General features: G+C 48.0%; 1 protein-coding gene across 3 annotated transcripts in view; it reads left to right on the top strand.

Moving 5' to 3' along the window:
* The first annotated feature begins 590 nt into the window (after window positions 1-590).
* The window catches only part of HMCN1 (hemicentin 1), a 298745-nt gene continuing 282326 nt past the window's right edge, over window positions 591-17009 (top strand). Inside the window, exon 1 of one of the 3 annotated variants that reach the window (XR_014512480.1) lies at window positions 591-1426. Coding sequence is in view for 2 of the 3 variants with exons in the window: in XM_083445251.1 (XP_083301377.1) it covers window positions 1081-1426 (346 nt within the window). In the remaining variant the exon portion in view is untranslated. The remainder of the gene's footprint in view (window positions 1427-17009) is intronic. The other 2 variants (XM_083445251.1, XM_083445252.1) reach the window with 2 other exon arrangements.

The following is a 17009-nucleotide window of genomic DNA, read 5'->3' as shown; positions in this document are numbered from 1 at the left end:
GAACAACGTACCTTCTGATTAAAAATCGAATTTCCAAAAATACCCCCAACCCAAAATGGATTTATAAATGCCAAATGCATTTTGCAAAGCGGAAGAAGGCTTGCGGGCTCCAAAGTGCCATTTGTAGCAGTGAGTACAAATGCAATCAGTGCTCTCACCATGTCCTCCGATCTCAGCCAAAACTTCTCTTGCTGCAAAATATCGCAATATAGGGCAGCGGCAAGGGAATCCACCATATGCCTTTTGGAGTGTGATTTTCTCTACCAAGGAATCTATGCCTGGTTGAGCTCAAATTACTGGAGGCGGGAAGCGGGGGGGGGGGGCAGACTCTCTAGTGGCGAAAAGGATACCCATTGCTTTAAGTGTATTTAAACAATCTCTGATAAAAGGAAGCAGGAGAAAGGTGCCTCTCCCCCCCCCCCCCCGCAAATATTTCCTCCATAACTGAATCACAACTGTGCCTGTGTTTTCATCACTGCATCTGAAAGAGATTTGCCTTGAGTGCTTTTGCGGCACTCGTGTGACCCTAAATACCATTTTCAACAAGTCACCCTAAAAGGGGGCCTGGGAGGCAAAGGTGGGGAAGTGGGGCAGACCAATGAGAAGGCGAGCTGGGCTGAGCATCCACTCCTTGTTGCCTCAGCAGCAGCAGCAGCAGCAGCAGCAGCAGCAGCAGGGAGAAGCCTCAGTTTCTAGCCAAAGACTCCCTTACAGCAGCCGAACTTTTGGAGAGGCTCTGCCTCTTGCCAAAGAATCCAGAGGCGGCGGCGGCAGCGGCAGAAGTAGCAGCAGCTGCACAGGGGACATGAATTGGACTCTCTCTCCCTTCGCTTGGCCAGAGGCTGCCAAAACTCTTGCAGACAAGTAGACTGGGGAAGGGAAGAAGAACCAGCAACTTGCTAGCAAAAAAAAGGGAAAAGGACTGCCCCTTGCCTCTTTCTCTCTCTACCTCCCTTGAGTCTGTGAAAAGTGCTTTGTGCAAAATAAAAAACCCAAGAAAAGAAAAGGAGAGAAAGGACTTTTTGACTCTGCTGCTTTGCAAAAGGAAAGACCAAATGCAACCAGACGGGATCCTTTGTGATGCTTAGTGTGGGGAAACTGAGAGCATTGCTCAGGTACCCTGGAGGAGGAGGAGGAAGAAAAATGAATTCCCATCACAATGCGCCCCTGAGGGCATCACTAGCGGTTGCTCTCCTTTTTTCCTTTTGCTGCGCACAAGATGCTGTGGTAGAACTGGAGCCTCAGACCACGGATGAAGAGATCCCGGAGGGAGCGTCTACCTTGGCTTTTGTGTTTGACGTGACTGGCTCGATGTATGATGACTTAGTTCAGGTGATAGAGGGAGCGTCCAAAATTCTGGAGACCTCTTTGAAGAGACCCAAGAGACCGCTTTACAACTTTGCACTGGTCCCTTTTCACGATCCAGGTAAGACGATGCTTTTGAGCCTCTTTAAATTGGGCGCTGCATGCAAACACACGCACACACACGCACACACACGTGTGTACATACCGAGATGTATTCAAGTCTAAGGGGGAAGTTTTCTGGGATTGCCTAGCAACTTTGACTTAAAATGGCATAAAACAACAGGACATTTCCCGCACCTAAATTAAAATGTGGGTGTGGGGGATGCTCGACTTGTCTACCCAGAGAGACCGAAAAGAGCAGGGACACAAGTGGAATCATCTGAGGATACATAATTTTGGAAGGTCTCTATCAGATGCGATTGGGGCTGCAGTCCTGTGCATGCTTACTTAGGAGTAAGCCCCATTGAGCTCAATGGACTTACTTCTGAGTAGACATGCGTACGTTCACACTGCGGATCACTTCTAATGTAGAGATGGTCAATGGATTACTTGCTCTGAAACACAGGCTGATTGAAAGGAGCCTTTCTTACTTAATTAACGCATTTCTTTCAGCGCACTTGTGTTCCTAAGCACACCGCTGCTGCACACACAAATGATTGCTGTAGAGAGCAACAAACTATTAAAAATTAGTTTCTTGAATATCTGCCGCTCCATTTCCATTGAATTTTCTGCTGGAATAAAGGGCGAGTCTCACGCTGTGCCTTATTGAACCAGCCCAGTACGTGGAGGTGTTAACTGCAAGCTGTGTCTATGGAGAATGAATGGCATTCATGAACTGCTTATAAAGCATGAGGCACGTTTTTCATGAGTTTCTAAAGTTCTGATTTATCCTTGAAAACCGGATGTACATTCCTCTATACAAAAGGTAATAACCCTGGGCCCTGCAGGGGACCTATGCGCACACCCTCCCAAAACCCTGACCTTTGACCCTCCATGCTTGCTGTGTTGTTGCGTTTCAAATAAAATGTTTGTAGGGTGCAATGCAGATTTTATTGCGGCATGCTTCAGTTGCGCTGCTCCTCCTCCTCGTCCCCCCCCCCTCTGCATTCCTCATCCTCTCTGCTGTTTATATACATATTCTTCCTGTTTCCTCTCCCACTCCAAAGCATCTGTTTTCTATCCCCTTTCTTGGGGCTTTCTCCTCTTCCATTGTCAAAAGTCTCCTGGTGACCCCACAAGGAAATAGAAACCTGGATTCCCTAGCCTGAGGCATGTGGCTATTCAAAGCACAGAGATCACTTCAAGCCAAACACTTTTAAAATGTTTAAAAATCTGACATTGCTGCTGCTTTTTTCACCTGAGGCAACACTCCTCCTCATGAATGCAAACATCTGAAAATGGTTGGGGCATTGAGGAATCCAGTTGTTCCCAGCTATTATTGCTGCTTTTGTTTTTAAATCGTTAAGGAATTTTTTTTTATATTAAAAAAAAAAGCCTAGGAAAATGCTTATCTGTGATTGGGGTGATTATTAACAGTCATATAATCGCAAACATTTCCTGTTTTCCCCGCTCCCTTAAATAAATAAATAAACCCCCAAAACGGTTTGCAAAGCCATTCCTCGCCTGTAGGGGGCATTCCACAAAAGGAGCATGGCTTGATGTGGGCACATTGTCCTTCTGTTGCTTCCTGAAAGGCATCAACATATTTAAAGGCAAGAAAGTGCCATTGCAGTGTGGCACATTCCAGCAGAGGGTCAGAAAAGGTGGCAGATTTTGACAGCAGGATCCTAGGCACGTTTACTCAGAAGTAAGTCCCATTGTCTTCAAGGGGCTTATGGTCAGGCAAGGATGCACTGGACAAGAATGCGCTGGACAAGAATAATTTTATAAACCACTGACACTCCACTGTGTCAGTTTAGGTCACTGGCTATTTTAATTTTATTTGTGTCGCTTTGTATTTATTAGCATTGCCAACCAATCGCAGGATGCTTAGGTGATTAGCCACCAGACTTTTAACTAGGGTAACTAACAACAATGAAAGTACTCTGCTTATCGCCCAAACTTCATTGTGCCCTTTTGTGGCACCAAAGTGAGGTCATGAACAATTTATTAAACCAAATCCACCACTCATAGTCCGAAGTAGAGGTCATCATCAACACATTTCCAGCCCCACCTCCCACCCAAATCCAAAATAGCTTAAACAATAAACATGTGTGCCTTTCATTCTCAAACTGACACAAATTAGCTAGCAAGCACATGCCCAGCGCTGGCCCAGATGTGTGCCCACCCAGAAGTTTTGGTGGCTAGCATGAGAATGACCAATGTCGCACAACATGATTCATCAACATTATGTTTTAATCTGCATCAATGATGTTTCCCCAGCATTTAGACTTCATTGCAAGTAATTTCAAATACTAGAAAGAGTCTTGCGGCACCTTAAAAACTAGCGATTTTTTGTGGCATAAATTTTCTGGAGGCATAAACGTGTTAACCTTTAAGGTGCCAAAAGACTCTGTGTCCGTCCCTCCTTTTTTTTCTACAATACAGACACTGGCGGGACGCGAGTGGCGCTGTGGGTTAAACCACAGAGCCTAGGACTTGCCGATTGGAAGGTCTGCGGTTCGAATCCCCACGATGGGGTGAGCTCCTGTTGCTCGGTCCCTGCTCCTGCCAACCTAGCAGTTCGAAAGCACGTCAAAGTGCAAGTAGATAAATAGGTACCGCTCTGGCGGGAAGGTAAACGGCGTTTCCGTGCGCTGCTCTGGTTCTCCAGAAGCGGCTTAGTCATGCTGGCCACATAACCCGGAAGCTGTATGCCGGCTCCCTTGGCCAATAAAGCGAGATGAGCGCAGCAACCCCAGAGTCGGCCACGACTGGACACTGGCATTTGCTATGGGAAGAATTTGTTGGAGCCCTGTTGGGGGGGGGGTCATTTTGTCAGCTCACATGTTTCAGATGGAACAACCCACCCTCTCCTCCCTCTGCACACTGTTCTGTGGGTTCTCCTAGCTCCCTTGGGGTCCATCTGGCAGTGGGACATGGGTGATGCATGGGCAGAGCAGCGGCAGAGGAAGCCGCTCAGGCGCCTGGGGCGGGGCGAGCCGCCCATAGGGGCAGGGCGAGGGCGGGGCGCACTGCAGGTCCTCCAGAGTCTGCCTGCCGCCTCCCACTCAGCCGCCCTACAGCTGAGGGAGAGGCAGTGGGTGGACAATTTGGGCACGCCCAAGCCACCGCGTCCCTCCCAGGCGTGCTGCAGGCCCTGCGGTGAGTGCCGCTTGGCATTTTGTTACCCCCCTCAGTGGTGACACCCGAGGCAGCCCACACTCACTGCACTAGTGGAAGTCCTTGCACAGAAGAAGAAGAAGAGTTTGGATTTGATATCCCGCTTTATCACTACCCTACGGAGTCTCAAAGCGGTTAACATTCTCCTTTCCCTTCCTCCCCCACAACAAACACTCTGTGAGGTGAGTGAGGCTGAGAGACTTCAAAGAAGTGTGACTAGCTCAAGGTCACCCAGCAGCTGCATGTGGAGGAGCGGAGATGTGAACCCGGTTCCCCAGATTACGAATCTACCGCTCTTAACCTCTACACCACACTGGCTCTCCAGACTTCTGCTGGACAGTCTTGTTGGTTGAATCTGGCCCTAGGTGCTTGCAGAGGTTTGCATTTCCGTGTAATTTGCGTAGTCCGCATGATACGATCCTCAAACAACAGCATTCTCAGTGCTTTCCCCCTATAAATCTGGGTTTGCATGATATGGGGATAATCCACTTCACTGGGGTTAAATCGGGATCCAAACAGTGGCCTGCGGTCGGTGGACTTCGGGGGACTAGGATAGTCTACTAAATGTTCCTGGTAAATTAGATGATTAAGGTAAAGGTAAAGGACCCCTGGACGGTTAAGTCCAGTCAAAGGCGACTATGGAGTTGTGGCGCTCATCTCGCTTTCAGGCCGAGGGAGCCGGCATTTGTCCGCAGACAGCTTTCCGGGTCGTGTGGCCAGCAGGACTAAACCGCTTCTGGTGCAGCAGGACACCGTGACGAAAACCAGAGTGCATGGAAACGGCATTTACCTTCCCACCACAGCGGTACCTATTTATCTACTTGCACTTTAACGTGCTTTCAAACTGCTAGGTTGGCAGGAGCTGGGACAGAGCAACGGGATCTCACTCCATCATGGGGATTTGAACCGCTGGCCTTCTGATCGGCAAGCCCAAGAGGCTCCGTGGTTAAGACTATAGCGCCACCCGCATCCCACTAAAGTATTTAAGCCTGCTGCCTTGTTACCAAAGCCCAGGAAGTTTCTGTCTGGCTGAGGGAGGTGTGATGCTCTTGTGGGTCCAAGAGCCCTTCCACAACCTTCCCAAAGCCCGCCTAGCCGGGAAGCTTCTGTCCGCCTTGGGGAGGAAGGTATGGGGTTGAGACATCAGGACATCAGCACTCCCCCAGTCACCCTCGCAAGCTGACACCCGTAGCCCTAACTGTTCCCCTACGAAAAATTTCACTGGATCCAAACCACACCACTTGGGAGTGCAGATGGTGTGTTTGGGTGGGTGAATCAATTCTCACTTTCTGCTCCTCCCCTTTCCACACCCACCCCTTCCTCAGTGCTTTCGTTTCCTTTCTAACCATGCTCATAACTATTTCTGGTGTGCCCCTGAAGGGAGGGATACATTTCCCTCCCTTTGGATCCCTCAGATTTGCACAAAACCAGAACACTACACAACCAGAACACTGACTTTGCGCTTTTGCACATTTCTTGGGCAGGAAGGGTTTTTCCCCCCTTCAAAAAACAAACAAAGTGTGCCCGTAGCTATCAACATTTGCGACCTGTTTAATCTGCATAATGGAATCAATGAATTAGGCAGGGACAAACACAATCAGCAACGCCTACTACTGGTGTAAATGAGAAATGCCAAAGTTGTTGTTATACAAATTCAGATATGTGTGGGTCTGGTGTGATTTGAATATGGAAAAAGTGGATTAACAATTACCCCTTTGGAAATGTTCAGTCTTAGGTGTGCCAGGCATTTTGAACCAGGAACCTGAGGATCTTAGATTGGAACTTAGCCTAAGGACTGAAATTGGGTGAGCATCAGATGTCTCTTCAGAGACAAGCTGGAATATGAGTGTGCAGTAGGGCTGCCAACTCATCTCTGGATAAATGCTTTCATTTTTTTGTTTGCTTGCGGACCAAGGACAATTTCCCTTTTTTAGCTGCCCACCTGGGAATAAATGGTTTTTGTATATTGCTCCAACTGACAAAAACTGTTGGGCTCCGCTCTCAGACCTGCTCTGTATTATCCGATTTGCTTGTGCGCCAGGGCGCATGCCTGCGGACTTGAATCTTACATGTTGTATTTATAGAAATACAAATCTAGGGGGAATTAGCAATATGGGTTCAGTAGCAGAGCACATGCGGTTCACGCAAAAGGTTCAGTTGTCAGCATTCTTCAAGTAGGACCGGGAAAGATCCATATGAGGAACCCCAGAAAGCTGCTGCCAACCCGTGTAGACATTACTGAGCTACATGGAACAATGGTCTGACTCGGTGTCAGGTGGTTTCTTATGAACCTATCAACTAATCTTTACCGGAGATGGTTGCATGTCTTAGATGTTGTTACATTGGACAAAGTTGCCTACTTTACATTGGGGAATGTAGCAACACAATTGTTAGATTTAGAAAAACAACATTGTAGCTCATTGGCTCCAATTCTATGGGGCTGAGGACATCTCACACCACTATATATTGGGATGGGCTGAACCCCCCATATTGGGGGAGGCAGGCTTTGTTGGGCCTTGCTGCAGTGGGCCCTGTTGGGCCACATTGGGCCTCACCATGGTTGCGGCGGACCGTGCCAGGCCTTCCCACAACTGTGATGGGTGCTGTTGGGCCACACTGAGCTTCCCCATGGCTGCTGTGGACCTCCTAGCCATGTGATATCACAAGTGTGCATTGTATGCATGACATCATGTGCACATGACTGCCCTGCTCCCAGAGTTGGGCGGAACCTGGCGCTATTCTTGCAGCTTGAAGTGCTAATAAAGAAGTACAGAAGAGCAAAATCATTGTAATATATCATGCAGGTGGTTCTTCTTCTTTGGCAATTACTTGTAGCCAAGTAAGATTGTCTTCCATGAACACAGTTTTAACAGTGAGTCCATAAGTGACTGTGGAGGCCAATTCTAAATCGACACACCCTTCCACAGTGGGGACATAGGTTTCCGGGCGGGAGTTGATCATGGTGAGGGTTTGCCAAGTGTGCCTTCTTCTTAGCACGTTTCTCCATTTCATCTTGACTTTGAGTATCTTCAAAGCCCATGACACCTTTGGTAAAGGATGTTCTCCAGTTGGAGCACTCGCAGGCCAGTGTTTCCCAGTTGTCTGTGTTTATACTACATTTTTAAAGATTTGCTTTGAGAGCGTCTTTGAACCTCTTTTGTTGACCCACCAGCATTACACCTTCCATTTTTAAGTTCGGAATAGAGTAGTTGCTTTGGAAGACGATAATTAGGCATCCGCACAACATGACCAGTCCAACGAAGTTGATGTTGACGAATCATTGCTTTGACACTGGGGATCTTTGCTTCTTCCAGTACACTGGCATTAGTTCGCTTGTCCTCCCAAGTGATATGCAAAAAATTTCAGAGACACCATTGATGGAATCTTTCAAGGAGTTGGAGATGGCATTTATAAGTGGTCTACGTTTCACAAGCATACAGTAAGGTTGGAAGTACAATAGCTTTATAAACAAGCATTTTGGTTTCCCTGCGAATGTCCCAGTCCTTAAACACTCTGCACTTCAATTGGGAGAAAGCTGCACTTGTAGAGCTCAGGCGATGCTGGATTTTGGCATCAACGTTGGCCCTTGTGGAAAGATAACTGCCCAGGTTGGAGAAGTGATCAACATTTTCCAACATTACACCACTGAGTTGAATTTGGAGAATGGCCATGTATATGAATACGAGGCAAAGTCTTGAAGACCAGTTTAGCAGTGGACAAACTGAAAGAAGTGAGAGAGTTGAAACACAAAATTACTGTCCTGCTGTTGAATGAACACAGGGGAACTGAGAAACTGTCACATGTTGGTACTTCACTATGAATGGGTGAGAGTCTGCATCTAAGGGTCAGTTGCAGTTCTTTGGGGATGTTAGGAGAGGTGAAACTCAGGGTACCACTACCCAGAGACAGTGATTGCCTCAAACTTTTGAGAGGCTGAGGTGCTTCTTCCTGCCTCCTTTAAATCATCTTTCACTTTTAGATTTTATTTTGGGTTCTAGTGAAAGAAGCAAGGAAAACAAAACACATTCTGCTTGAAAGACTGGTGCCTCTCCACAGTGGAGACCTGGCTAATGGTCCCCCAAAGAAATAACAAACATGGTGCAAAGGCTAGGGAACAAGAATCAGGATGCAACAAAGAGATCTAGGGTTAAAGTGTTGGAATGCTGGGGGCATCTGTTTATAGGAATGGGTTATTGGTGGACATTGGCCTAAATTTGAAAAGGAACTTCTACTGAGGTCTGAGAAAGGGTGCAAGGGTACGTACATAAGAGAAGGGCACAGGTAATAGATGATCATGGGTTGTTGTGGAGCCACCACTGTTAAATTTCCCACCAGAGGAATAAGGCAAAGTCTCACGAGCATCTTGTTTTAATAAGGTGATCTGGCCCTTGCTGAAAGGGACAGGCTTAGATTTCTCAAGAAATGCAAAAGAGGGTATTTGTTTTAATCAAGGCAAGATATGCTCCCCGGAGGGAATTCATTTGCCTGCAGAAGACGATTAACGACTGAATTGTGAGTTATGTTTTCATTAGATACGGTACTGGGTTCCAGAAATCTCATTGGGCATATGTGACCGGTTCCTTTTTATGGCTGGCAACCTACTGGCATCAGAGCTGGCTACAACAAAGGGCCCTTTCAGTGTTGGCTCCGGCACAAGGACAAACAGCACTCATGCTGATTCCTCAGAGCAGAGCCAAATTTCGCATATAGTTCTGGGCATGTATAGAGTTGCAGCTGAACTGAGCTCCATGGTAATGTATTCCTGGTACTGATGGCATATCACTGCAGCAACAGGAGGAGGAGGGGAGATCAGTGTATGAGGGTGGTGTGGGGGTACAACAGCAATGTATGGGGCAGCAGTGACCATCTGAGGTCTTGGGATCCCTTGTGGCAGACTTGGGCATAGTGAATAGACCAGAGTGAGCTAGCTCACTCATTCAGGAAGTGTGACGTTACACTTGCTTCTTCATTCCTTTCTCTGCTACCTTCCCCATTGTCACCCTTTAGATTGCAGGCTCCACAGGCAGAAATCTGCTTCATTGCTGTTTAACAACAACAGCAACAAAACAATTGATTACTTACACCCTGCCCATCTGGCTAGGTTTCCCCAGCCACTCTGGGTGGCTCCCAACAGAATATATAAAAAAGATAAAACATCAAACATTAAAAACTTCCCTAAACAGGGCTGCCTTCAGATGTCTTCTACAAGTCAGATAGTTGTTTATTTATTTGACATCTGATGGGAGGGCATGCCACAGGGCAGGCACCACTACCGAGAAGGCCCTCTGCCTGGTTCCCTGTAAATTCACTTCTTGCACTGAGGGAACCACCAAAAGGCCCTCAGAGCTGGACCTCAGTGTCCGGGCTGAACGATGGGGGTGGAGACGCTCCTTCAGGTATACTGGGCCGAGGCTGTTTAGGGCTTTAAAGGTCAGTGCCAACGCTTTGAACTGTGCTTGGAAACGTTTTACTTACCGTATTTTTCGCCCCATAGGACGCACCGGCCCATAGGACGCACCATGTTTTTTGGGGGGGAAATAAAGAAAAAAATTTTTATTTCCCCCTCAGGCGCTTGTGGGGCCAGGAGCGGGGAGAAGCGCTTTTCTCCCCGCCGCCAGCCTTCACGTCAGGTCCGGGGACAGGGGGAAGACGCGCCGCGCCTCCCCACTGTCCCCGGAGCTTGTGGGGCAGGCAGCAGGGAGAAGCGCTTTTCTCCCCACCGCCAGCCTTCACTTAAGGTCCGGGGACAGGGGGAAGACGCGCCGCGCCTCCCCACTGTCCCCGGAGCTTGTGGGGCAGGCAGCGGGGAGAAGCGCTTTTCTCCCCACCGCCAGCCTTCACTTAAGGTCCGGGGACAGGGGGAAGACGCGCCGCGCCTCCCCACTGTCCCCGGAGCTTGTGGGGCAGGCAGCGGGGAGAAGCGCTTTTCTCCCTGCCGCCAGCCTTCACTTAAGGTCCGGGGACAGGGGGAAGACGCGCCGCGCCTCCCCACTGTCCCCGGAGCTTGCGGGGCAGGCAGCGGGGAGAAGCGCTCTTCTCCCCGCCGCCAGCCTTCACGTCAGGTCCGGGGACAGGGGGAAGACGCGCCGCGCCTCCCCACTGTCCCCGGAGCTTGCGGGGCTGGCGGCGGGGAGAAGCACGCATCTCCCCGCCGTCAGCCTCTAAACCACATAGGGAGACAGCGGGATGGCGGCGTTCCGCCTCCCTGCTGTCCCCCGACAAGGTCGGGTGGGGCTGGCGCTGCGGCTCTCCTGAAGCCTGGAGAGCGAGAGGGGTTGGTGCGCACCGACCCCTCTCGCTCTCCAGGCTTCAGCAAAAGCCTGCATTCGCCCCATAGGACGCACCCAGATTTCCCCTTCATTTTTGGAGGGGAAAAAGTGCGTCCTATAGGGCGAAAAATACGGTACATTATTCTGCAAATATATGTGTAACCTTAATTGCGGCCACAAAGTCCTCACGAATACCTGTGGCCCTCCAGCTGTTGTTGTACAGAATGATGGGAGATGTAGTCTGGGAACGCCCGGAGGGCCAGAGGTGTTCTCTGCCGTAAAGTGAGAATAGCTTCCAGCTGGTGGGGACGGGTGTTACTTAAGGACAAAGATGTTCCTTGCAAGATGTTCACGTCTCGCCGAAAATTAACGAGCGCTGGCAAAGGGAAACTTTGCATCACAACAAAATTTCCAGAGATGAAAGGCTGCTGTTGCTTGGATTTTGTTTTGGTTGTGACTTTGCTTTCTGACCTCCCACTAATTTAGCCAACATTTGTGTCAGTGGGAGGAAGAATTATGCAGAGGGCGTTAAAGTATCGGCAGCCCACTCTCCCAAGTTGCTGTTAGGCCTGTTGCAGTGTGACTTTCTCAAGGCGGAAACCGCCTGGAAATAACGTCAGCTGCGCTGCTCAGCATCACGAAAGAAAAGAGACCGTTTCCAAACTTTGTCAGTTATTATTCTTCATTTAAAGTATTTTTTATCGCACTCTGCAGCCACATAAAAGGCTCAGAGAGCAGCTTTTAATCACAATGCAGATAAAGTCTTTCACGATTATGCCTATATTGCAGGGAGCAGGGCAGTGAAAGGATGCGGGTTGCACTAGCCCTTTGAAGCAGCCATCCATTGTTGTGAACCTCCCCTATCCTCCATGGGGAGAAGAGACGGGACGACACCAAAAGAGATTTTAAGAAATGCTATAGGGACGCGGGTGGCGCTGTGGGTTAAACCACAGAGCCTAGGACTTGCTGATCAAAAGGTTGGTGGTTCGAATCCCCGCGACGGGGTGAGCTCCTGTCGCTGGGTCCCTGCTCCTGCCAACCTAGCAGTTCGAAAGCATGTCGAAGTGCAAGTAGATAAATAGGTACCGCTCCGGCAGGAAGGTAAACAGCGTTTCCGTGCGCTGCTCTGGTTTGCCAGAAGCGGCTTAGTCATGCTGGCCACATGACCCGGAAGCTGTACGCCGGCTCCCTTCGGCCAATAAAGCGAGATGAGCACCGCAACCCCAGTGTCAGCCACGTCTGGACCTAACGGTCAGGGGTCCCTTTACCTTTTTATATGTGACCAGAACGGTGTTCGCACAACCCACCCATATACAGCGAATGATGTGTGCATGAGGAAGTAGGGTTGCGGCAGCAGCTACTGCCCTGTGTGTGGGTTGTGCATACTGTTGTAAACAAAATCTGCCCTTTTTCCCTTATGGGGTATCCAAGAGCCCGTATAGAGTCCTTAAGTGGATTCCCTATTGGTAGAAGAAAATAACAGAGGCCAACCAGATAATATTGAGAAGCAAAGCAGCTAGTAAGCCTGATCTTTATTAAAGCTGTTGCAACAGGGTGCTCCCCTCACACGCAGGAGGACGGAGGAGGACACCAAACAAAGGTGTGCCTGCCCTTATATAGACATTTTAAATTCCCTGCCCTGGAGCTCAAGACCACCCCTCCATACATCATACCTACATCACAGAAAAGGTGGTCTACAACAGAAATTTGAATGTTGTTGTTTTTCCTGTCTGCCAGGTTATCTGATAATGCCTTATCTGATTGCCTTTCCTGGTAGCCTGCCCATTCCTTTGAAATGGTGATTACCCAATTCCTGCCCTCCCTCCTTGCAGAAAAAACATTTGGTCAGTTTGGGAGTCAAAATGGTTTCAGGACGGTCTTCCTGTGCTGCTCCAGACATGTGGTCCACCTATCTATGTTTGTGCTTGGTTGGTACATTTATGAACATTTATTATATATATATAAAATATGCTTTTACTACATGCTTTTATTACAATACTAGGTTAGGGGCCAGACCCTGAAAAACCAGACTCAGTGACCACATGAGCATTATAGGGCATGTTACAGGACGCGGGTGGCACTGTGGTCTAAACCACTGAGCCTCTTGGGCTTGCCGTTCAGAAGGTTGGCAGTTTGAATCCCTGCGGTGGGGTGAGCTCCTGTTGTTCTGTCCCAGCTCCTGCCAACCTAGCAGTTTGAAAGCACGCCAGTGCAAGTAGATGAATAGGTACCTCTGTGGCAGGAAGGTATACGGTGTTTCCATGTGCTCTGGTTTCTGTCACTGTGTCCCGTTGTGCCCGAAGCAGTTTAGTCCTGCTGGCCACTCGACCCAGAAAGACAAACGCCAGCTCCCTCAGCCTGAAAGCGAGATGAGCGCCACAACCCCATAGTCGCCTTTGACTGGACTTAACTGTCTCGGGGTCCTTTCCCTGTCCCTTTTACTATAGGGCGTGTTGAATTTTTCAACTTTCAGATTTCCCAAATGAGGGGTGCTAAATAGTTATAACAGCACTTGGGGATTCAAAAAGTATTTAGTTTTGCTTGGTAAGCAAAATGGGTGTGCAATCGCACAGAAAGAATTAAAAATGGTTGCCAAGTACAGTGGTGCCTCGCAAGACGAAAAGAATCCGTTCCGTGAGTCTCTTCGTCTAGCGGTTTTTTCGTCTTGCGAAGCAAGCCCATTAGCGGATTAGCGCTATTAGCGGTTTAGCGGCTATTAGCGGCTATTAAAGGCTTAAGGGATTAGTGGATTAGCTGCTAAAAGGCTATTAGCAGCTTAGTGCCTTAGCAAAAGGGGGTGGGGAGCAAAAAAACCCCAGGAATTGCAAGACATTTTCGTCTTGCGAAGCAAGCCCATAGCAAATTCGTCCTGCGAAGCACCTCCAAAACGGAAAACCCTTTCGTCTAGCGGGTTTTCCGTCTTGCGAGGCATTCGTCTTGCGGGGCACCACTGTACAGTGGTACCTCTGGTTACGAACTGAATTCATTCCAGAGGTCTGTTCTTAACCTGAAACCGTTCTTAACCTGAGGTACCACTTTAGCTAATGGGGCCTCCCGCCGCTGCTGCGCGATTTCTGTTCTCATCCTGAGGTAAAGTTCTCAACCTGAGCTAATGGGGCCTCCCGCCGCTGCTGCGCAATTTCTGTTCTCATCCTGAGGTAAAATTTTCAACCTGAGGTACTACTTCTGGGTTAGCGGAGTCTGTAACCCTAAGTGTTTGTAACCCGAGGTGTCTGTAACCCGAGGTACCACTGTACTTACGGTTATATTATATATTATTATTAATTATTTAGCATTACCTGACATTTTTAGAAGGCAAAATTAAAATTCTTTGGTTTCCCCCAAGCATAGTTTATGTGCTTCTTCGTCAGACCTCTAGACCTGGCATGCTAAATGTTGTCCAATCGCAACAATCATGGCACATTGGAATTCCTCACACCCAAAAACATATTTTAAAGACTGGAGACATTTGCAAAAATTAAGTTTCACCCTCTAAAGTGACACCCCCTAGTGGGCCAGCAGACATACATTCACATGCCCAGGGAGTTGTGTGCAGGCAGGGAACGTCTGTGGCTTGGGGCATGCAACTTTTAACAATAAAATATACAAATATAAACCATATAGAACAGTTGCAGCCACTGTGGCAGCAGAGAGTGAGTGAGGCACCTGGGCCTGGCTGCCAGGTTTTCTGGTTCCAGGAACTATGGAGAACATGGAAGGTTAAATAATAACTTTGTGTGTGTGTGTGTGTGTCTGTTGTGTTGATGTGCCGCCTGAAGAATGTCATATATGTGTGTGTGGAGACTTGCAGCCAGGGGAAGAGGAAGGCGGAAAAAAGAGAGCTCAGAGGTCAACTGGTATACATTTTCCAATCAAGGCTTTGGTATTGGCAAGCATGAAGTGTTTTGGTTTTGAAGGAGACGTATTCACGAGAGAAAATATTGGGAACACATGTTTATTAGAGCCCAAATGGTAAAGGCTGCAGTTGTTGAAAGAGGGCTATGGTGTTACTTGAGCCTCGCCGGCATGCTTCGATAATTGGCAATATTCTCCGCGAGACTTGTGTGCAGACTGGAGCTCTGTGATTTCTCCTTTTGATTTGGTCTGACTCCTCTGCCGGTTTGCCTCGCAGAAGATGATGCCTCTTATCCCTGAGTTTACAATCCCGTGTAAGGTTAATTGACAGCTGGTGGCAGTGGCTGGAATTTCCTGTTTAAATTTATTGTTGTTTAATCTAGCTGATTATATAGGGTTTTTTTTAAAAAAACAAACAAACCAGATTTGACGTTGGCTGTCTGCTAGCGTAGTTATTCGATAACTAAGTTTGTCAGTTGCTTGTCCAAAATCTGGATTTTGTAATTGCAGAAAACTTCTATTGCTGCATCCTCCTCTCTCTTTAAATGTTCATAGGACTGTTCTACTAAACGACTTTGAACCTTTCACACATTATGCAGCGGCAAACCTGGGTTGAAAATAGATTTGAATGGGAGCCCTGGCTAATCCTGGCTCTCAGATGTGTTTAACAAAGCCTCAATTTTATTTTTTAATCAAAAGCAGCCTTCAGAGGTTGCAATCTTCAGCCTAGCGGTAGGAGAAGGAGAGAAAAATGGATTGCTTAACTCTTTCTGCACTGGCTGTTTTCCTTCTGGTCAGTTCCCCACAAATCACTGAAAGAACCCAACGAATTTTTGCCATTGCAAATTTGGGGCCTGTGAGGTTGAGGGAGGTGAGAAACGTGCTTTCTTTCTTTCTGTCCTTCCTTCCTTCCATTCAAACAGGAAGCCCCCCCCCTCTTCATTTGTTTAAAAAGCCTTGTGTGTAAAGTTTTCAGGTGTTTTCAGATGTTCTTCCTATATTTAAACACTTTAAATATCATTTAATTTTATTTTTAATTATATTGTTTTGTCCCTTGGTTGTTTGCTGCTCTGGGCTCCTTTGGGAGGAAGGGAATGAATTAATTAAATAAATAATTTATTGTGAACGAACGAACGAAAGAAAGAAAGAAAGAAAGAAAGTGCCGTTTCCCCTCTGCCAGGGATGAGGAACCCGTGATCCTCAGAATGTTTTTCGATTCCAGCTCCCATCATGGCAGGGGTGCCAACTTGAATAAAATATTGCAGGGGCCCAGATAAGCCCTGCCCCACATAATTGATTGCAAGACACAGCGCGCACACACCCTTTGAATGGCAATACCCATCAACTTGGTGGGGCGGCCCCCTCAATTTTGGGGGGGCTGGGGGGGGCGAAGGGACTTCAGCCCCTAAGAGTTGGCTCCTATGCCTCATCATGTCTGCTCTAAGTCTATGATATGTATTATGGCAAACAGAAGCTTGTGCCAACTTCTTACTCAAAATTTGCATTTTTGGGTCTGCACTGAAATAATTCTTCAGGGACGCGGGTGGCGCTGTGGTCTAAACCACAGAGCCTAGGACTTGCGGATCAGAAGGTCGGCGGTTCGAATCCCCACGACGGGGTGAGCTCCCGTTGCTTGGCCCCTGCTGCTGCCAACCTAGCAGTTCGAAAGCACGTCAAAGTGCAAGTAGATAAATAGGTACCGCTCTGGCGGGAAGGCAAATGGCATTTCTGTGTGCTGCTTTGGTTCGCCAGAAGTGGTTAGTCATGCTGGCCACATGACCCGGAAGCTGTACGCCAGCTCCCTTGGCCAGTAAAGCGAGATGAGTGCCGCAACCCCAGAGTCGGAAACAACTGGACCTAATGGTCAGGGGTCCCTTTACCTTTATTTTACTGAAATAATAATAATAATAATAATAATAATAATAATAATAATAATAATAAATAATGGTTTGGATTTCTGCTATTCCTTCTTACAGGATTACTGTAGGAGAAGGCGTATTTAACATCTTGCTGAGGTTCTGTCAAAGTTCAAGTTGTTGGTCGAGAAAGCAGGATACTGGAAGCCAACAGCTAGCTATGTAGTTGAGTCATCAGGGAAGTTTGGGTTTCCTGGACCAACACAACCAAAATGAAGGAGAAGGGGTGCACCTCATGAGGACTGGGGAGACTTCTTTTCAAGAGGGCTTTTTGAACTAAATCCTGTGAGGGAAGGAGGCAAAAGCCCAGAGCTGAGCCCAAGTATTAGGGACAAAAAATGTATCTGGCAAAGGAGGAAGGTGCAGGCAGTGGATTATCCAG

This window comes from Podarcis tiliguerta (genome assembly GCF_965153285.1).
Source record: "Podarcis tiliguerta genome assembly, chromosome: 6".
Classification (NCBI taxonomy): domain Eukaryota; kingdom Metazoa; phylum Chordata; class Lepidosauria; order Squamata; family Lacertidae; genus Podarcis; species Podarcis tiliguerta.
This window is presented reverse-complemented; position numbering and strand designations above follow the sequence as displayed.